At 38.7% G+C, this 22,323-nt stretch overlaps 2 protein-coding genes across 5 annotated transcripts in view; both read right to left on the bottom strand.

Moving 5' to 3' along the window:
* Positions 1–288: 288 nt before the first annotated feature.
* Positions 289–22,323, bottom strand: part of ZSCAN23 (zinc finger and SCAN domain containing 23) — a 32,582-nt gene continuing 10,547 nt past the window's right edge. For 2 of the 4 annotated variants that reach the window (XM_037844901.1, XM_037844900.1), the window contains exon 6: positions 9,287–9,422. The gene's annotated coding sequence lies outside the window, so the exon portion shown is untranslated. Of the gene's footprint in view, positions 1,755–1,949; positions 2,862–7,392; positions 7,933–9,248; positions 9,423–22,323 lie in introns of those variants that run through there. The other 2 variants (XR_005218141.1, XM_037844898.1) reach the window with 2 other exon arrangements.
* LOC119540994 (translocon-associated protein subunit alpha-like) lies at positions 3,664–7,363 on the bottom strand. Its single transcript, XM_037844911.1, is given in 2 exon segments — positions 3,664–5,127; positions 5,129–7,363. Coding segments are annotated over 2 exon segments (819 nt in total). The 5' UTR covers positions 5,869–7,363; the 3' UTR covers positions 3,664–5,048.

The raw sequence follows: 22,323 nt of genomic DNA, 5'->3' as shown, positions 1-22,323 counted from the left end.
GTATTACAGAGAATTTTGGAATATAGACAAAGGTATATAGAATAGTGCAATAAACCTCCCAGCCCCAACCACCACCAACCCATGGCCATTCCTACTCCATCCACTATACCACTTTTTGCCCCAATGTTCTCTACCTGAAAGACAGTAATAGACACATAGAAGTAGAAGTGAGTATAGGCTTCTTCTTTGCAAAAAGTTTCACCATATAAGAGCAATCAGGTTTTATTTACTTCATAAATAAAACTTAAAATTAATCGATCACATTTTAAATTGATTTCAACTTGAATATGATTGATAATGAGTTCAGTTTTATTTTGAGGTTAATGTAGAGTTACTTATTATAACATTACATCAATTATACATGAGTTATTACATCAGTTATAACTCATTATATCTGATGATTAAGAATATAATTAGATTGTGTCCTGGGCTTCAAGAATTTGTTAGTGTAGCATCAATGTACTCTGAGGACAGAGGATTGGAGAGAAACAAGAGGCAGTTTGTTTTTAATCAGAAATATGCTCTTTGGATAGATTTGTTGAGAGAAAATTAGTCTCATAGCCAATACATGTTTGATTTACATCATGATTCCTAGTCCCTTAAGCTCCTGACACCTAAGAAAGTAAAATCCTACTAATAGTAATGAAATGTTTATTATTCATTTTATACACTTTAAAGATCCTGTGCTAGAGTTGATATCAAGTTGTGAAACACTGATTATATGGTATGCTTGTTTGAAGCTGTTATGTACCCCAGAAAAGGCCAAGTTTTTTTGACCAATTCCTGTGAGTATGGACCTATTGTGGGTGGGATATTTGATTAGGTTTTATCAATTGAGATATGACCCATCCAATTCAAAGTGGGTCTTAATCCTTTCTTGGAGTCCTTTAGGAGAGAATAAAGAGCAGAAAAAAGCCAGGGAGCTCAGAGCAAGAAACAGCCAGAGAGAAGCTTAGAGAAAAGCCCCTGGAGGAGCTGAGAGCCACTGATACCAGGAGCTGAACGCAATGAAACCCAGGAGAGAAGGACCAACAGACACCTGCCATGTGCCTTCCCATGTGACAGAGGAATCCTGAATGCCAGCATCCTTTCTTCAGAGAAGGTATCATCCTGTTGATGCCTTAATTGGGACATTTTCATGGCCTACAGAACTGCAAATTTGTAAACTAAAAAATCCCCATTGTAAAAGCCAATCCATTTCTGGTATATTGCATTCTCAGCTTTATCAAATCAAAACAGATGGTTACATAAGTCATAATTTAATGACTACTATGAAAATGATAATTCAAATGTATTAGTTAATGATTTAAATGATTCAGCAGTAAAGCTTACTAAACTTTTCCTTAAAATATACTATACACAAAAGTATGAAAAGATCAGTATGTATATGGTGGCGAAAATGAACAATTAAATTGATCATTCTCCGGTAGTAGAACTTAAAATCAATAAAGAGGATTCTGGTAATTTTTTTGAATCCTTAATGCAATGCAAAAATTTTTCTGATCGTTTGGCTCCTTATTTTGACTCTAGACTGCTTCACACATTTAGGTTACCTGCCTGGCCCCTGGACATTTGAGTTTGCTATCCCCCTCCTCTGAAGACTACCTTGGGCAATTCTTAAGTTTTGCTAATGCAAATTAACATACCTAAAAAAAAATAAGAAGAAGACAAATTTTCTTGTTTGTAGTCTTGGCTGAGGGGCTTCATGTTCCACTATATCACAACACCTAGGAATGGCTCAAGGATTCGGCGTGCTGTCACCAAAAAGATGCTGAATAAGATTTTTTCACTTGACAAATCATCATTGCTGCAGCAACATTTTATATATGCTAACATTCCTATCTGTATTTTATATACAACTTAAGTTTTCACTAGAAAATATTATCAAACAACAGTCCAAGCTTTTGTAAGAATTGTATTTTGAAGCAACTAGGAAAATATCTGGATACCTGAACTGGTGGTCCAAGGTCACTCTCCAAATCACTAAAACAATGTAGCTTATTTGAAACAGTGAATGGCTTGCTCTGTTACCTCTGACAGGATTCTCTGGGACATTGTGAAGGAGCAATTTTCATTTTTATACCTAGTGGTCAGGTATAAAGAAATTCTGCCTTGCCATTTACAGATGCTGACTACTTAATGAGTTTTCAATGTCAGATGAGGTGCTACTGTTTGTAACTTCTCTCTTGAGGGGGTTCTCTGATATTTAAGAAGGAGGAAGTGCTGGTGAAAACTTTTCCTACACTGATTACACTGAAAAGGTTTCTCTCCAATGTGGATTCTGAGATAATGAAAAAGTTCTGTGTTCTGACTGAAAGCTTTACACTTGTTACATCCATAACATTTCTCTCTGGTGTGAAGACTTTGTTGCTAGTTAAGGGGGTTGACCACTGTTCAAAGGCATTTCCACACTTGTCACATTTATTATAGGGTCTCTCAAGAATGATGATAAGCTCAGTGTTTGCACTGAAAGCTTTCTCATATTTTTCACATTAGTAGGGTCTAATTCCATTGTGAATTCTTGTATTTCCAGTGAAGCCTGCATGCTCAGTAAGTGCTTTGCCATATGTATCACATTCACAGGATTTCTCACCACAGTAGATCTTTGATGCTGAATAAGGACAGAGTTCTGAATAAAATTCATTCTACATTCATGACACTTATGCCATCTCTCCCTTTGGAATTTTTTGCATTTACTTCTAGTCTTCTCTGATATATTTGGACTTCTATCCAGAGTTCTGCAAAATACTGCCATCAATTCTTACAAGGTTTCCAGGTTGGCATGTTATTTCTTCAGATGTCTTCTGCTTTGGAAGCACCTTCTCATTCCCCATTTTGACCAAATCATCTGAAAGAAGAGACTGTGAAAATGTCAGTATAATTCATCAATTAATATACTGCTCACTCATTCACTTGCTCATTCAATAAACACTTACTGTAAGTACTTGCTAGAAGAAAGAAAACAAACAAAATGTTTCAATAAAACAGATGTGTATTAAGAAATTATGACATTTAAGTTATAGCTTACATCCATTTAAGAAAGGGAGGGTTAAATATGTGTGTATTCTTTTGTGTGTGTGTGTACATATTCTTATATTAATAGAATAAACAATGAAAGGATAAACAAAAAAAGGAAAGGGCAAGAATAGGTTACTCATGGGGATGGGAAGGAATAGAGAGGAGAGAACAGGAATAGAATTAAAATCCTTTGAAAATATCTTACTTTGCAGATTTAAATTTAAAACCAATTAATATGTTATATAATTATAAAAAATGAAATTTAAAAAGTGATCCCTAAACACTGAAAATGAAATGAAACAAATTGAACTTAAACATTGAAAAATGTGTATCTTGTTGGCATAATCACACAAAAGAGGAATTGTATTTCAAGTGTTCTTAAAACAGTAATTTTTTTATATATCCCTAGTGAGACAGACCTTAAAGACAAAAAGAAAGACAAAACACACACATACACACACCACCACTAAGCTGGTTAAACGTATTGTTTTTTTGTTGTTGTTGTTTGTTTGCTTTTTTTAACAGGTAAAGAAAATTTATACTCCAGCAATGCCAATATAGGTAATTTGACAGCTTAGACCCTTCTTGCAAACTGATTAACAACTACAGTAAAACTTCTATTGTCAATGGCTCTGGCTCAGATGCTTAAATACTTAAACAGCTTGGAAAGATTATTCTTTTTTTTTTTTTTTTTTTTTTTTATCCTATGGGCCTGGGTATGGGAGAGGATTACAATGAAGAGGAAGAGAATGAAGACAGGTACAATATTAAACAGCCACTAAAATTTCATTTACCATTAGTTTACATTATGCACTAGAACAAGGCTTAAAGATAGAGGAGGAAGAGATTCTTATCTGTTTATGTAACTATTTAGCTTTACTCTTTATTCAGTCTGACAATAATGTCAAACTTTGATTTACTAGCTAGAGCAAGAGTAATTCTCTAAAAGGATTTTATGAAGTTCTATTAAGTTTTGGTTCTGAGAATCTTAAGTGCTTAAATTTTTGAAATTTTCCAAATTAATTAAAAGGGACCATGTCAACCCAAATCCTCAAAAGATTAGATAAAAACAATTGACTAAAAAAATACCCAAACTCGTTTCTTTTACACATATATTAGGATTAGGTGGAACATTATCTCTGCACCTATAATTTGACCTGCTAAGTCTGTAGACCAAGGCCATTTTTTTTTTTTTAAAGCAAGGATGCTTCTATTAAAGAAAGAAATTCTCTTTGAAAAAAATCACTGAGTATATCTAAAATCATTCCAGAGCTAGCCCCTGGGAATAACTCAGTTGGCACAAGTGTATTATTTTTACTTTTCATTTAAAAAGGGCTGGGGTGGGATTTTACGTATCAAAGTCAGCGAAATTTTCACATTTCACAATTTTGTTGTTAGAGAGGTCCCAAGATTCCTTGAACCCATCTGGGAAGTTTCCTGAATGTGCGCATTATAGCAAAGAGCAGCAAAATATCAAAACAATGCTATTGCTAACAAGCTGCTACTCCTGCTTGTGCCTTTAGACTACTAGCTGTAAAACAGCAATGCAACAATAACAAGAGAATGCTAATCTGCGTCGTCAATGGGGATCTGAATTATTCTAAGAAAGAATCAAATTGTTTCCTTTAAAACAGCCAAGGCAAGACACCCACTGGGAAAATATTCGTTGAATTTTGGGAGGAAAATATTTTAAAATGTCAGTAAGGAAGAGACAATTACACTATATTTAGTATTCTAAAGGCACGCTTCAGGTAGTTCAACAACGATTCTGGTAAGACCAACTGCTCACATACATACACACGCACACACATAGATTTTAAGTTTGGTTTATAAAAAACCAAATTTGTTACTTTAGAAAAACGAATGCAGTGCATTTTCAGCAATATTATCGCCACAGACTCTGATTGCTCAGTCCACACATAAACAGGAGTTGCCTTCTATGGTGATATGGCTTCTCTGTGTTAATTCCCACCAGGCCGAAAAACAAAGGGCAGGTTAAGTAAAGACTGAATTGTTGCACAAAGGAACATTTACTCATCAGATCCCACTGATCTCTTCTGTGCCTGTTTCCGGGGCAGCCTTCTTGGTGAAGCTTTATTGATCTGATTCAGTTTCCTGAGGAATCCAACTCATATCAACATCATTCTGACTTGATGTACCCATTTCTACTTTCTGTATGGGTCTTTTGCGCTTTCTAGATTCCAGGAGTTGATGAAGGCCAACAACAACGAGTAGCCCAAGACCGGCAAGGAACATATACATAAAAATTGTTTCTCCATCTAACCCATCCTCTCTTTCAATAATTGTAACTGTCTGATTGAAGACAGCATCTTGGAATACATTACCATTCAAATCTTTGTAGTTCAGATTGATGACTAGACCAAAAGGTCGCCCTCCCATGGGCTCTGCAGGAATGAAGGAGTACTCAAAAGTTGCCTGTCTCTGGGGTGGCACTATGGTGTTCACAGGAAGAGCTGTGAAATTCTGGATATAAAACTGGTAGTCCTGAGGATAACGGAATGAGGCATCCAGGGATTCAACAATAAAGTCTTCTGTACCCTTGTTTGTAAAGCCTACCAGGAACTTCACAATGTTATTTGCTGGAAAATCTTCTCCTTTTACAAAGAGTATAGTTGTATCTGCACTTGGTGATGCTTCAGGTTCACCAGATACATCCTCTTCCTCTTTATCTTCTGCCAAATCTGTGGATTCATCTTCTTCTACCTCAGCTTCATCATCTTCATCTTCAATTATTGAATCTTCCACCGTTTCCTCATCCTCTGTAAGATCCTGAGCCACTGCTAATGAGCCTCCAGGGCCGCCTCTGATAAGCGTATTGTTAATGGCCATGCTGAGATTATTGTTCTGAGGCTATTGTTTATATACCGTGAGATAAAACAAAAGAATAATCACTTGATATTCTATCATTCCTGGTGTCTTTGAGAATTCTCCAAAAGGAGACAGAGACAAGATAAAAGTAAAGACTATGTAGTACTGAATTTGAATTGGAACCATCCACGGGAACCCATGGTAAGTTTTTTCCCTAGTTCCGACCACTGAGACCTAGGAACAACGACCAACTAAGCAATGAGTATTTCTAATGCCCTATTTTTGGTCTTCAAATACCATTTTCCACTCAACAGATCAGGGCTCCTTGGTGAAATGCTGACTCCAGAACTGAGGAAGAACAATTATAAGATGGGCCTGGTATATGTTGTCAAACCAGGGAGCAGGAAAGATTTCAAAGACTATTAGGCTCAGACATAAAGATTTAGGCGCCAAACTGAAGAGATTCTTTCTGGCCATAGATGAGACAACATGAGCTTCAACAAGGATATTTTTAAATTCATGAGTTCCTAATGATACTGTTACTGCAATAACTGGTCATTGCTATATTAGAGGATATTAGGAAACTACTTAATTGTTTGGAAAACAATTGGCAAACAACATGTACTATATAATTCCATTTGGGTGTCTGTGATTTTCCAATGAGTATGTAAAATGAAATACATTTTTGTTTTCCATACTCATTTTTTTAAAATGAGACATTTGAATATTTTTTATTTCTCTACTGCATGTAGTAACCTTTAGATAGTTTTTTACTGGCTTCAACACAGAAAAATGTTCTGCTGCCTCAGGTATAAGGGATCAAGGTCAGGGAAGTTGGTAGCAGTTAAGTTGGAATTGAAAAATGGAACCATGTGACTTGAGATCAAGAGTAGAAGGATTTTTTCAACAATTGTAATGCAAAGAGGTGAAGGGAGAAAATAATCATAATGAAGGTTAAAATGATGTGTGTAGAGGAACAGGTTAAAATAGGAATAAGCATTAGAGATCAAGTGAAAGGTATGCAAAGGTTTTAGTAACAGCATTCATTTGGAAAAATGCCAAAAGATATTTTTCCTAATTTCCTAATTTCATCTCCTAATTTCTCCCCAGTGTACCTTTCTCCTTAACAGGTACAGCTCCCAAGATTCAGAGTTGAGCTGAGGCTTTACTGGCTGGAGCTGAACCCCAGGTGAACCTATCCTGCTGCCATTTAAACTATTTGCATTTGGGGCACTTCCTTTCCCTGTAGGAGGATGGGACTCCGGGTCAATTAGATACAATTTGACTTGGGTGGTATTTGCTGAGAGATCTAGAACTTAAGATCCCAGTATCACCATGGAACATGGCATGGAGAGCAGAGTCTCAATCTGCAAGGGCAGGGGATAAAAGAACACAGAAGGCAACATATACAGGGAAACATAACTCTGGCCCACACAGGTTGGCCATTTTCCTCTCACTACATTTGAGAGAAGATATCAACTCTCTTATCTCTCTCTAGAGATAAAACCTGCTTTCTGGTAACAGATCATCTCTTCCTCATCTCACCTTTCCTCCAGGATGAGCCAGCTCCCTCTCCAAGTCCTCCAGTACAGTAACAGTCTCCTCCCTTGACTGTGGGATGTTCCTACACCCAGGCCTGGAGTTCATCAGAATGGATGATCAGGAACTACTTCAGCACCAACAGTTACAAGATGTGCTCCTTGGTGTGAATGTTTGGCTTTAGCCACTGACTGCACAGAGCCTGGAGCCAACTCAGAGACCCTCAAGGCCCAAGGGAATCCTAACAGCAGAACTGCCTGAAATTTTGTCTAAAGAGCACCCAGTCAGAAGCTCCATTTTCATGCAGGCTAGATTCTTTAAGTATTTGACATTCCTTCTGTTCTTCTATAGACCAGAAGGGCCAGAACGAATCCATCCCTGGGTGGAAAAGCCCAGAGGACTGGCTCAGTGCAGCAGTGAGCATGCTTCAGGCTGGTGCTAAGGTGCACCACATCACTGATAACAGAGATCAGCTCCAAACTTAAGAGCATTATAACTCGGAATGAATGGCTGGGATCCAGGCAATGATTTGAAGGTGAAAGAACTCTGTAAAAGATAAAACAAGGAAAAAATGGCATGAGAATAGTGATAAAAAATTAGCCAAAAGATAATTCAGTTACTTCAAGATTACAGAACAAAACTCTTAGCTTTTAGATCTAGAAACTTCAGTAAAATATTCAGATGAAGAAAAACAAGAGTTGCAAATAGCAATGCAAAAGCTTTGCTTGCTTATATTGTATGTCACAGATTTAGTCAATTAACAGTTATAAGTCAGCTTCTTTGTGCCAAGAAATGTGCTAGATGCTTTCAAAGGCATTTTTAATTTTAGAAGGGAATAGTGTACATGTCATGGGTCCCAAGTCAATCAATCAAGGTCCCTCAGTACACAAATCCAGTGGATACTTTTAGTCCTTTTCTTATTAGGTGCCCCTGCATCACTTAATACTGCTAATTACTAGCCTTCTAGAAATACTGCAGGAGCAATGCAGTAAATGAATTGGAAGGGGTCAAGATCCCTACCTTCTAAGGAACACCGAGCTCTTATGGCTGTTTTCCCATGAGTTAGTTTTTGTAAAGTGCTTGGACTAGTTCTTGGCACTGAGGAGGTATTATATAAGTGCTTGTTAAATAAATGTATGTCTCTGTTAGTTCTTTCTTAAGTCTCACTTATGACTCTTTTTCTTCTGATTAAGAAACATCTGGTTATCCAAAGTTGAGATCCAGCCTCCTTCTCACTGCCCATTTATTCTGGGCAATTTGATCCACTCTATGGCATCAAACCTCTCCTAAGAACATTTAAATCTCTCACCCCAATTTTTCTTTGGAGCTCCAGATCCTTATATTCAACAATGTATTAGACCTTCCCACTTGTACATCTTATGATCATCAACTCCAAACAACTGAAAACTAATCATTATCCCATCCTAACCAATCTCTCTTCCTATATTACCCATCTCTTATAAAACGGCACCACATTCACCTAAGCATCTAATCCAAAGCCTGCCTAATTATCCCCGACGTTTAGTTAATTTAAAAAACACTTACGTATTATCTAGTATGTGCCAGGCCATGCTCCAAGCACTTATTGATTTCTCTCTTCCTTTCTTCCATGTAATTAGTCACCGACTCTAATTAAAGTTACCCCTTCAACATAGTTCCATTCTGTCCTCTCATTTCCATAGCAACTACCTTACTTACACCAATTTATGGTATTGGTTCTTTTTTTGACAAATGGAAGTCTGTCTTTCAGTCTTGACCCCTTCCAATTCACTTACTGCATTGCTTCTGCACTATTTCTAAAAGGCTAGTAAGATTACTCCCCTGCTTAAATCCAGACAGAGACCCCACTCAGTATATTTTACCTTCCCATTTATATGCAATGCCACAGTTCACTGGGTACCTCAAATGGCTTATGGAAGTGCCAGCATTGTCAATCTCTATGGTTATTGGAATAGCCATGCAGACCCAGGTCCGCTGAAGCCCTTGGTCTGGTTTCTTCTTTAAGACAGTGTGCACACAAACATTTCTTCTCTATGCTGTGATACAAAAAAGATGGAGAAGCACACTTCTCTACAAAGTTTAAATTCCTTGGCAAATTTCAGTTACTGTCAATTGGCACATTTCAGTTACTGTCAATCTACTTTTCCTCTTTGCCCCAGTTTCACCACACCCATTTTCATCTACCTGTAGTTCTCTTAAACCATTTTCTCATCCCTTGGTCACACACTGTATTTATCACTTAAAGCCCATTTCCTCTTTGCTACCCAACTCCTAATAGTCACACTGAGACAGCTCTGCTATTGCCTACTCAGGGAAACTATCTAACTCCCCATGTCCTACCCTCAAAGCCTCTTCCTCAAGGCACTTATCATACTATGTTGTAACTGTTTTGTGTCTTGCCTATCACATATAATTGTTTATCTGTCTTCCCATTACATGGTATGGAGTATCTCTTTTATCTGATTTATTCTCATTTTTTCTGACATAAAGCCTGACACACATTTGACACTCAACAAATGTTTGTTTGATGAATGTGCTAACATCTGAACCTATTTCCTTAGCCATAGATCCTCCTTTTGCTTTACAAAATTCTGAGGATCATCTTACTTTAAAAAGTGATAAGGGTTTCACCTGAAACTCAAGAGCTAGAATTTGGCAGATATGAATGTCAGTATTAGTGTATACAGCAACTGTTTAAAAAGCTGAAAAAGAGTCCAGACTTCAATTAGAGATATGAATGCAGCAGATCTGGTTAGGACTAGGGCAAATAGGGCCAAAGGGTAAAGGATGATACTGACTGTGTTTTAAAACTTCAACTTCCATATGAGACCAAGGGAAGAGATGTTTTGTTGGTGCAGGATCTATATTTTCTAAACAATTTAACTCATAAAGTTTGTTCAAATACCATAATTACATGGAACTTTGAATAGGAAGTGAGATATGGTAGGCTTGTACAGGTTAGTGTGAAATAGCGACATATCCCAAAGTAATTTAGGCAGAGAACAAAAATATATATGCAGTCCCTCCCTCCCCGCCGAGGAGCTGGAGGAAAATGCAAAGATGTTGGGCTTCCTCACCTGGATTGTTGCTGATGTTCTCACAAACATCGAGGACTGGCAGTTTGGTGTGCCGAGCCCTCTAACTCGGGACTTGCCCTTATGAAGCTCATTATTGCAAAGGATAGGCTAAACCTGCTTATAATTGTGCCTAAGAGTCTCCCCCTGACTGCCTCTTTGTTACTCAGATTTGGCCCTCTCTCTCTAGCTAAGCCAAACTGGGAGATGAACTCACTGCCCTCTCTCCTATGTGGAATCTGACTCCCAGGGGTGTAAATCTCCCAAGGATGAACCTGGACCCAACATTATGAGATTGAGAACATCTTCTTGACCAAAAGGGGGATGCAAAATGAAACAAAATAAAGTTTCAGTGGCTGAGAGATTCCAAATGGAGTCAAGAGGTCACTCTGGTCAGCATTCTTATGCACTATATAGATATTCCTTTTTAAGTTTTAATGCATTGGAATAGCTAGAAGTAAATACCTGGAAGTATCAAACAGCAACCCAGTAACCTTGACTCTTGAAGATGATTGTATAGCAATGTAGCTTACAAAGGGTGACAGTGTGATTGTGAAAGCCTTGTGAAACACACTCCCTTTATCCAGTGTATGGATGGAGGAGTAGAAAAATGGGGACAAAACTAAATGAAAAATAGGGTGGAGGGTAATTTGGGTGTTCTTTTTTACTTTTATTTTTTATTCTTATTTTTACCTTTTCTGGTATAAGGAAAATGTTCAAAAAATAGATTGAGGTGATAAATGCACAACTATGTGATGGTACTGTGAACAGTTAATTGTACACCATGAATGACTGTATGATAGGTGAATATATCTCAATAAAATTGAATTTAAAATTAAAAGTGATAAGGGTTTGCATACAAATATGCAATATCAGGGCCATTATCAGGAGATTTTAATGAAAACTCTGAAAAACTGGTTAGGTTAAACTGTCTTGATGGACCTCATAGAGTGTGTGTATGCATTTGAGATGATGATGGTCTGCACAGACCCAGTTCTGTATAGTGCTTGTGTCCAATTCTCTGCATCTCTGAAAAAGTTTGAAAGGGCTGACATGGAAAAGGGAATCCAGACCAGAGGTGGTCACTCTGTCAAGAAGGAGAATCTGACCCAGTATGAGCCCCCACCTCCACGTCCTGGGAAAAGAGAACACCCCCACCTCCAAGTCAGGTTTGGGCATCCTGCCCAGTAGTCAGTAAAGGTTCCTACCTACACTTGCGTAGAGTTGAGGAGTTCTCAGGGAAGACTGCCTGGAGAAAGCGGCTATCACCGATACAGGCCGGAAGTGCGTCACAATGCTCGAACTCAGCTCCACAGGCTGCCTTAACGTCCACTCGAGGAGAAACCAAGGACCTGTCATCTCAGCAGTTGTCCTCACCAGGCCTGCGTGCTCAGGAGCCTCCCCTGAACTGCTCAGGTAAGTGTGATTGCGGCCAGGGAACATAACCTCTCACTTCCAGCAGCTACTCAGTCTTGGCTGATATCCCATTCTCTCCCAGTGAGGACACCTGGCCGATCCCACAGATCCTGGCTCTTATATTCCCTCAAGTCCCATCCTACAAGACTCCAGCTCTCTGCCTCAGCCTTCTGGTAGATTCCACACTTAAGCTCCCACAAGGACCCATGAACCCAATCAGGACCCTGGAATGGGGGCTGGTGAAGTTTAGGCACAGGCATACTCCAGATCTGTCCCCCACACCGCCCCCCTGAAGATAGAAGGCCTTCAAAAATTTTTTTTTTCTGGGGCTGGTGTTGGTTTGCTCCCCAGTTTTAAATCTTTCCTTAAATAAAAATCAAGTCCCTCTGAATAACCCTGTCAGCAAGTTTTGAGCTTGTAGATCCCTGACAACATACACTTCAATGGTAAATTAGCAGAAAGCCAAGAGAACGTAGTGGTGATAGGTAGGGATCATACACCCCTGCTTTGAATGACCCTGGGAATGATCTTGAAAGAACTTCTTCTAAATATGGCACCAGATTCAGCTCTAGCAGTTTGACTTTGGTACCATGCTGTAATAAGAAGATTCTGGCTCTATAGCCAATGAATTATGTGGATTAAATACAATCTATGAAACTAAGTAGCATAATGTCTGGCTCCCATTCATTCTAGCTACCTGGCTTAAGCTGGGTCACTCTCTTGCCTTATCCCTGCAAGCATCTGACCCAGTGCAATATCTTCCTACTCTTCTCTACAACATAAAATCAGATATTCTGTACTACCCCGTCCCTCCCTATATCACTGAAAAATTCTTGTGTTTCCAAGATGTCAAATATCTTGTCTGGTAAACCATTCACTCAACAGGTTTGTCTTAGGTAACCAGCTATGTTAATAGTATTTTTCTTTTTTTGGAGGTGGGGGGGGCTCCCTTTGTTTTCATTTTTTGTAGACATACTATCTCATCTTTTTTTTTTTTTTTTAACCTAATTCAACATCTCTTTTAATGGGGATTATTTCAAACCAGGCAGGTGATGGCCACCTCACACCTAAGTCTCACACCTAAGGAATTCCTCACACCTAACTCTCTAACAGTCTCCTGAATTAAACATCCTATGTGTTCTGCCTTAGCTTTCATGAAGGGACACTGTATTCTTTCTGATTCTCCTTCTCATCTTTCATCTCAAGTTGAAAAAAAAAAAAGCCTATTGCAACAATCAGGAGTTGGGAGACCATACATCCTGGCCTATGCCTGGGTGTAATTATTAATTGCATTCCCTTCCACTCTCAAAGTGTCCCATGCATGATTCCCGGGTATAAATCTCCCTACAGTCATCCACAGTGTACAATCAGTTGTTTACAGTACCATCATACAGTTGTGCATTATGAAAATCAATTTTTGAACATTTTCATTACTCCAAAAAAAAAAGAGAGAAGAATAAAAATACAAGTAAAGAAGTACACCCAAAACATCCCACCCACGCCCCCTTCTCCCCTATTATTCATCTAATCTTGGTTCCCATTTTTCTACCCATCTTTCCATACACTGGATAAAGGCAGCGTGAGTCACAAGGTTTCCACAATCACAGTCACACCATGGAAGATACACAAACAATCATCTTCAAAAATCCAGACTACTGGGTTGCAGTTCAACAGTTTCAGGTATTTCCTTCTAGCTATTCCAATACACTAAAAACTAAAAAGGGATATCTGTATAACACATAACAATAACCTCCAGAATGACCTCTCAACTCCATTTGAAATCTCTCAGCCACTGAAACTGTTATTCCAGCTCTTTCCCCTTTTGGTTAAGAAGACTTTCTCAATCCCACAATACCAGGTCAAGGCTCATCCCTGGGAGTCATGCTAACCCAGTTTTAACACCTAATTTTGCCTTCTGATTCATTTTTTAATGCATTTTTATTGTGAACTTTAACATAAATACATAACAGTGAAAACTTTCAAAATATGATTTAACAAGTAGTTAGAAAGCAAATTTCAAAGAACATCATGGGTCACAGTTCCACAACTTCCACTATTTCCATTATTGTAAAATATAACACACATACAGAAAGGTGTTAACTTTTGATGTACAGCTCAACAAGCAGTCATATAGGTAATTTCAAAAATTGTTATGGGTTACAGTTCCAGTTTCAGTTCTTTTCTTATTATGCAATATAGGATATACATAGAAAGGTGAAGACTTTCAAAGCACAATTCAACGAGTAGCTATAGAGCAAATTTAAAAGGATGTTACAGGTTACAGTTCCACCATGTCATTTACCTCCTTCCAGCTATTCCAACACCCCAGCGTCTAACATATATGTATATATATATATGTATATATGGCATTTCAGTATTCATAGACCTTTGTTAAATCTTATCCTGTTTGTTACTACCCCTTCCTCTCACTTAATCTCTCTATTTTCAGGGGTGTGTAACAGTGAGTACCCTAACTTGTTCATATTGAAAGGGGGTGTTGACAGTATGTGGAAGGGGGCTGCATCTGACTGTTGTTCTTAAAGAAGCTGTTGTCTCTGAGTTTTAGGACTTTTCTGGTATAGGAACTCTGGTGAATTTAAGTTTCTGAGAGATAAAACTTAGTGAGTGAATCTTTTATAGAATTTCAGGTAGGGACCTAGGTATTTGGGGACTACTTTTTGTAAGGGCCTGGCATACTGTGGCCATTTGTGATGTGTAGCTGGAGCTTGCAAAAGAGAAACCTCCAAGATAGCCTCTTGACTCTATTTGGGATCTCTCAGCCACTGTGACCTCAGTTTGTTACCTTTCTTTTTCCCCCTTTTGGTCAAGTAGGCATTTTCAGTCCCTTGCTGCCAGGGCCAGGCTCATTCCTGGGAGTCATGTCCCATGTTGCCAGGGAGATTTACTCCCCTGGGAGTCATTCTCCTCATGGGGGGAAGGTTAATGAATTTATTTGCTGAGTTGGGCTTAGAGAGAGAAAGGCCACATCTGAGCAATAAAAGAGGTTCCCTGGAGGTGCCCCTCAGGCATAATTATAGAAGGGCTCAGCCTCCCATCTACAACCATAAATTTCAGAAGAGCAAGCCTCAAGTAGAGGGTTTGATTTATTAAGTAGCAGGTTCCTAATTTCGCTTAATGTATATTCTATCCCAAGATAAACAGTCAATTTCTTACTTTGTCTTCACTTAGTTGTACAATCATCATCACTCTCAACTTTAAACATTCATCATAACATAATACATCCCAGAGCTCTTATCAGCTGCTAATTATTCACCCCTGGTATTAGTACAGTGTTGGTAAGATATTCCTATTAAATATAGTCTTTAATATGCAATGGGTAGTTTTTCCATACCACTACGTTGTTAAGCCTCTGCACCAGTGTCATACCTTATAAGTATATCATACTAACATTTATTTAGGTTTGTGGTGCTATTCTGTGGGTTACATGCCTTTAAACAACCATTTACAGACATGTTCACCTTCAATGCATCACTGATACATATAATCCCATTAATGAACCACAGTCACACCTGACCATTCCCATACCATTACTTTCACCCTCATTATCATATCTGTACATATTAGATTATCATTCCCCCTTTACTAGCTTCTGTTCTATCTCTAGGTTCCCTGATTCATTTTTATGTTACCCACATTTTGTTTTTCTCTTATCTCTTGTTTTTATTGTTGTTTGCAGATGCCTAAAATGGTGTCTCAGGGTGTCAAGACTAAGCGTCTGTGAAATTACATATAATTCCACAATGACTTTTGTTCATGGTTGGTTTTGTTTTTAAATTTTTGAACGTGATTAAAAAATAGATTATAAGTGCTTAACCACTTTGGGATTCCCTTTCCTTATCTAGGTATGGAATGGGCTAACTCTGAAAATCTCCTTTAAAAGCTACATCTAAGAAGCTCTTATAGCACAACAAAATACCTTCAGTGATTCCACAATGCTTACCAAACCAAGACTAAACTCATTAGAAAAGTGTTCAAGGCTCTCTCAATCTGGTCCCCACCTACCATGTCCCATTCCTTCTTTACAGGAACTCTGAGATCCAACCAAACTGGAGAACTCCTGGTTCATGATCCTATCTTGGATGGGTCTTGCCTCACCCTATTCTCTCTGCCTAAAACACTTTCCTCTACCTTCCATCTCCCTCTACAGAGAGTCTACATTTTTCTCAATTACTAACTCAACATTTAACCAAAAAATATATATATATACTAGTACATATTTTATATTTCAAAATTTCTCCACAGAAAATACTTCATATTTTATAATAATTTTGACTCTTGATAAACTTCTATTTTTAAAACTCCTCTGAGGTAATTTTGTCTTAATGGAAAATTATAAAACATAATCTTCCACTATCATATCTGTTTTAAAGGAAAATGACCATCAGATATAGAAAATAGGAGTCATTTCCAAACAGAAAAGTATATATAGATACTTCTGGAGTCCTGACCTTCAAAACAAAATTACAGTGGAAAAGTTAGTTTTCAGGGCTTTATCTACAGTTCTAGGCAGGCTTTGGTTACAAGATTCGCAGCCATTTTTTTTTGACATACAATGTCCACTGTCCTGAACAGTACTCAAAAGGACACTGCACTGCACTAGTCTTAAGAACCAGTAAAGTTATTTAGTTGGATTTGATTCAATATTTCCAAAATTTTGTCTAGCTATAGAATTATGACTACTCTTCTCTTTCAGACTGGACTTTTCAAGGGGCCAACGAAGGATGTGTACTGGTTCAGGGAATACCCGAAAAGAGATGAAGACTGGACTTCATGGGATGAATAAAAGGGGCTGGGTTGAAAAAAAAAAGAGAAGAGAGAAGTGAGAGAAATACAGAAATGTGAAAAAAGGGCAACTAAGGACTTCTGGCAAGGAAGAACTGGAATAATCATAGAAGAGGCAAGGCCTATGTGCCATTGCCTATCTTGGCTCAAATATTATTCCTCAACTAATGAGGAATATGTATCCCAGATAAAAGAATTAGCAAAATTAGTAACAGAAGACAAGGAAAGTTAATTTGGTGAACTATCAACCATTTAAATTATGTTAATCATTGGGGTATTCTAAGTGACACATCTGTCTCTACAACATATATAATGCCTTTTATTTGTTAGTGTTCTATCAGTTGTTGAAACAAATGAGAATTTTTGAGAAGCTATAATACATCAGCCAGCAGAAACCAAACCAAACATTCAGACTTCAATTGCAGGAGTCAAGAACTCACTCTTTTTTGATGCACTCCCTTAAAAACCTTGATCTGTTCATATTTTAAATCTTTTAAGAGCTGATATAATGGAATTATCCAAACATGCTACCTCAGCTTATGGAGAGGTCTTTAAGATACTTATGAATTCAGATTATTATAGTATGGGTATTATATCACTTTAAAAAATACATATGGACTTGAAAAGTTGATCTTCAAACTTAAATCTAGTATATTTTTTCCTTAACTTCTCTATAAAATTGATGTGTATTTCCCTTGGGGATATTTTAACCTCAAGACACAATAAAATACACTTATATTCTTGAGGAAATTTAGGATTTTTTTATAATAACCACAATTAGCCACAAGTAATGACACAAATACTTTGGAAAGTTAGGTCTAAGAACGTATAATAGAATCAAACATACTAAACTGAAAAACATCACCCAGTTGTTCTTTCTTTAATCACTTCTACATTTCTCTATAGAAGAATTATGTACAATACTAGTTGCCAACTCTATTTCCTATGACATGTGAAAGATGTTAGCTTTTAAACAGATGAGCTTGACTTGGACTAAACTGGGGAGAAAAATAAAACAATATACAAAAATTTTAAATAGTGAGTGTGCCATTTTGGATCTATTATGTCCCCAAAACATCATGTTCTTTGCTTCAATCTTGTAGGGGCAGACATATTAGTGTTGATTAGATTGTTAAGTCTTTGATTGAGTGTTTCCATGGAGATGTGACTCAATCAAGTGTGAGCAAGATCTCTGACTGGATAATTTCCATGGAGGTGTTAACCAACCCATTCAGGGTGGATCTGAATTAAATCACTGGAGCCATATAAAAAGCTGACAAACAGAAGGAACTCTGAGCAACTGAGAGTGACACTTCGGAGGAACTGCAGCTTACAGAGACATTTTGGAGAATGCAACCCAGGAGCAAACGCCTAGAGAGGAACGTGGTGGGAGAAAGCCATTTGAAACCAGAACTTTGGAGCAGACGCTGACTATGTGCATTCCCAGCTAACAGAGGTTTTCTGGATGCCACTGGTCATCCTCCAGTGAAGGTACCCAATTGACTGTTGATGACTTACCTTGGACACTTTATGGCCTTAAGACTGTAACTGTGCAACCAAATAAACCCCCTTTATAAAAGCCAATCCATTTCTGGTATTTTGCAAAACAGCAGTATTAGAACTGGAACAGATTTTGGTACCAGAGAAGTGGGGTGCTGCTGCTGCATTTGCAAATACCAAAATACCAAACATGCTGGAATGGCTTTTAAATGGATAAGGGGAAAATTCTGGAGGAACTGTGAGGAGCTTGATAGAAAAAGCCTAGACTGCTGGTTGAAATATGGACTCTAAAGATACTTCTGTGAGGCCCTAAACAGAAATGATGAATGTGTCATTGCCAACTGGAAGGAAGGTGATCCTTGTTTTAAAGTGGCAGAGAATTTGGCAAAATTGTGTCCTGGTGTCGGATGGAAGGCAGAATTCAAAAACGACAAGCTGGGATACTTAGCTGAGGAAATTTGCAGACTACGTGTGGAGGATATAGCCTGGCTTCTACTTGCAGCTTATAGAAAAATGTGACAGGACAGAGATAAGAAATGAACTTTTGGGTACAAAGAAACCAGAAACTGATAGTTTGGACAATTCCAGGCTTCAAGAAAGTGAGAACCCAGAGGCTACAGCCCCATGTGAGGATTTAACCAAACATGGAATCCGGCCGCCATTTCAGTACAAGCCAAGATCAGATATGGAGTTATCCGGAAGGGATTTGTGGAAACTCCTGTTGTCTGATGGTTTCGACCCCTGTGTACTTCATGCCAAGCCAACACGATTTTTGTGAGATCTATTTAGATGGAGACACTGCCCGTCTGGATAGGAGGAGACAGAAAAGGGACAAATTGAAGGAAAGGCTTCTTCAAAGACAGAGCCATGGAGATTGAGGTATGGAGTCAAGAGGTCTCAGGCTGGGAAAGTGGAGCAGCCCATGTACTTGGAAAGGGTGAGTTTGCCCTGGAGACAGAGTGCAGGCCTTCCACCTCGATGCTCAGGAAGAATGCTGTCATGTCAGGCCCCAGAGTGGGTGGAGCACATTCCCCAGGGACTGGGGAGAGCCCGGCCACCACCCCACTGTTCGGAGAGGGGAGAGCCTTTGCCCCAGAGAGTCCGGGTGGCACCCCAAAGTTTGAGGATGGTGGGGCCAAGAAGGTGGTCTCCCCAATGTGTGGATACGTTGGAGCACTCACCCCAGTGTTTGGAGAGGAAAGGGCTGCTGCAAAGGCCCTTAGGAAGGGTTGGACTGCCACTCTCTCAAGCCCCAAGGATACAGCATTATTTGATGAATGACTCTGAGACTTTGAAATCTAATGGCGTTTGTCCTGCAGGTTTTAGGAATTGTTATGATCCCTTAAACCCTGTTTTCCTCACTGTTTCTCCTTATGGCAACAGGAATGTTTATCCTATGAATGTCCCTCCTTTGTATACTAGAAGCAGATAACTTGTTCTAAGTTTTACAGGTCCACAGCTAGAGGGGAATTCTGCATTAGGACAAGACCATGCCTGTAACTGATTCTGATAGCATCTTGTACTTATTGTTACTGAAATGATTTAAGATTTTGTGATACTGTGATGGGATGAATGTGTTTTGTATATGGAAAGATCATGTCATTTTGGGGTCCAGGGGGTGGAATGTGCCAATTTGGATGTATTATGTCCCCCAAAATGCCCATGTTCTTTGATGCAATCTTGTGGGGGCAGACATATTAGTGTTGATTAGATTGTAATTTTTTGAGTGTTTCCATGAAGATGTGACTCAATCAACTGTGACCAAGATCTCTGATTGGATAATTTCCATGGAGGTGTTACCAACCCATTCAGGGTAGATCTGAATTAAATCACCTGAGCAGTATAAAAAGCTGACAAACAGAAGGAACTCAGAGCAACTAAGCATGACACCTTGGAGGAGCTACAGCTTACAGAGACATTTTGGAGAACGCAACTGTTCTAGTATGCTAATGCTGTCGTTAAGCAAAATACAGAAATGGACTGGCTTTTATAAAGGGGGTTTATTTGGTTACACAGTTACAGTCTTAAGGCGATGAAGTATCCAAGGCAAGGCATCAACAACTGGATACTGTTCTAGTTTGCTAATGCTGCCGGAATGCAAAACACCAGAGATGGACTGGCTTTTATAAAAGGGGGTTTATTTGGTTACACAGTTACAGTCTTGAGGCCATAAAGTGTCCAAGGTAACACATCAGCAATGGGTTCCTTCACTGGAGGATGGCCAATGGTGTCCGGAAAACCTCTGTCTGCTGGGAAGGCACGTGGTTAGCGTCTGCTCCAAAGTACTGGTTTCAAAATGGCTTTCTCCCAGAATGTTCCTCTCTAGGCTGCAGTTCCTCAAAAATGTCACTCTTAGTTGCACTTGGGGTATCTGTCCTCTCTTAGCTTCTCTGGAGCAAGAGTCTGCTTTCAAGGGCTGTCTTCAAACTGTCTCTCATCTGTAGCTCCTGTGCTTTCTTCAAAGTGTCCCTCTTGGGTGTAGCTCCTCTTCAAACATTCACTCTCAGCTGCACTGAGTTCCCTCTGTCTATCAGCTCATTTATATGGCTCCAGTGACTCAACTTAGACCCACCCTGAATGGGCAGAGCAACACCTCCATGGAAATTATCCAATCAGAGTCATCACCCACAGCTGGGTGGGGCACATCTCCAAAGAAACACTCAAAGAAATCTAATCAACACTGATAAAGTCTGCCCACACAAGATTACATCAAAGATAACGGTGTTTGGGGGACACAATACATTCAAACTGGCACAGATACCTTCATCAAAGGAAGGCCAGTGGTGTCCAGAAAAACCTCTCTAAGCTGGGAAGGCACGTGGCTGGCATCTGCTGATCCTGGGTTGTGTTCTAGCTCATCTCTTGCTTCTCCAAAGCAAAAGTCTGCTTTTAACAGCTGTCTTCAAAACATCTCTTGTCAGTTGCTCGCAAAAATGTCACTCATAGCTGCTCCGAAGTCCTCTGTCTGTGAATTCCTTTATACAACCCCAATGATCCAATTAATACCCACCCTGAATGGGCAGGATAACACCTCCATGGAAATTATCCAAACATTTCACTCACAGTTGATTGAGTCACATCTCCATGGAAACACTCAAAGAATTACAATCTACTCAACACTAATCCTTCTGCCCCCACAAGACTTCATCAAAGAACATGGTGTTTTGGGGGACATAATACATCCAAACTATCACAGCAACCCAGGAGCAAGCAGACATCTAGAGAGGAATGTCATGAGAGAAAGTCATTTTGAAACCAGAACTCCAGAGCAGACACCGGCCATGCACCTTCCCAGCTTACAGAGGTTTTCCGGGCACTGTTGGCCATCCTCCAGTGAAGCTACCCGATTGATTGTTGATGACTTACCTTGGATACTTTATGGCCTTAAGACTGTAACTGTGTAACCAAATAAACCCCCTTTATAAAAGCCAATCCATTTCTGATGTTTTGCAAAACAGTTGCGTTAGCAAACTGCAACAGTGAGTTTTCATCCACAAGGGTATGTTAAACTATGAAGCGTTGACAAATGAAATACTTTTCACTTGTAAAAAGAACAAAAAACCTCTCTATGTAATGATGTAGAAATCTCTCCAGATTATATTGTTTTGTGAAAAAAGCAAGGTGCAGAAGAGTGTAAATAGTATGCCACCTTACTGTGTAGTGGGGGAAGTAAGATTTTGTATTCATATTTTCCTGCATTTACATAAAGTAACAATGAAAGATACATAAGAAACTGCTGAAATGGCTGCCTATAAGGGAGGTATACCTTTATGGGTATCATAAAGGTGGGGACCTTTTTTATATTCTTTTGGTTTTTGAACCATGTGAAGAATGTATTTTTTTTTCAAAGTTCCTCTAAGTAAATTAAATTTTAAAAGTCAATGTAAATTAAAAAAAAAAAAAAGGTAACTACAAAAATAAATAAAATACCTCAGATGAAGGATAAGTGGGAGGAGTCTTCCCTGGAACTCCCACTGTAAATGAAATAGGGGGCTGGGCATTTATCGAAACATTAAAAAGAGAGGAAGGCTTGCTAAGGTATAAAAAGCTAAATCTCAATGACTTATAAATCCTCTAAATTCCACACACTTAAAATTTCTATTTGGTGATATAATGTTTCTAGTGGTTTAGTAGAAAGAGCATT

This window comes from Choloepus didactylus, chromosome 7 (genome assembly GCF_015220235.1).
Source record: "Choloepus didactylus isolate mChoDid1 chromosome 7, mChoDid1.pri, whole genome shotgun sequence".
NCBI lineage: Eukaryota > Metazoa > Chordata > Mammalia > Pilosa > Megalonychidae > Choloepus > Choloepus didactylus.
Note: the sequence above shows the minus strand (reverse complement) of the source record. Positions and strands in the feature narration are given on the sequence as shown.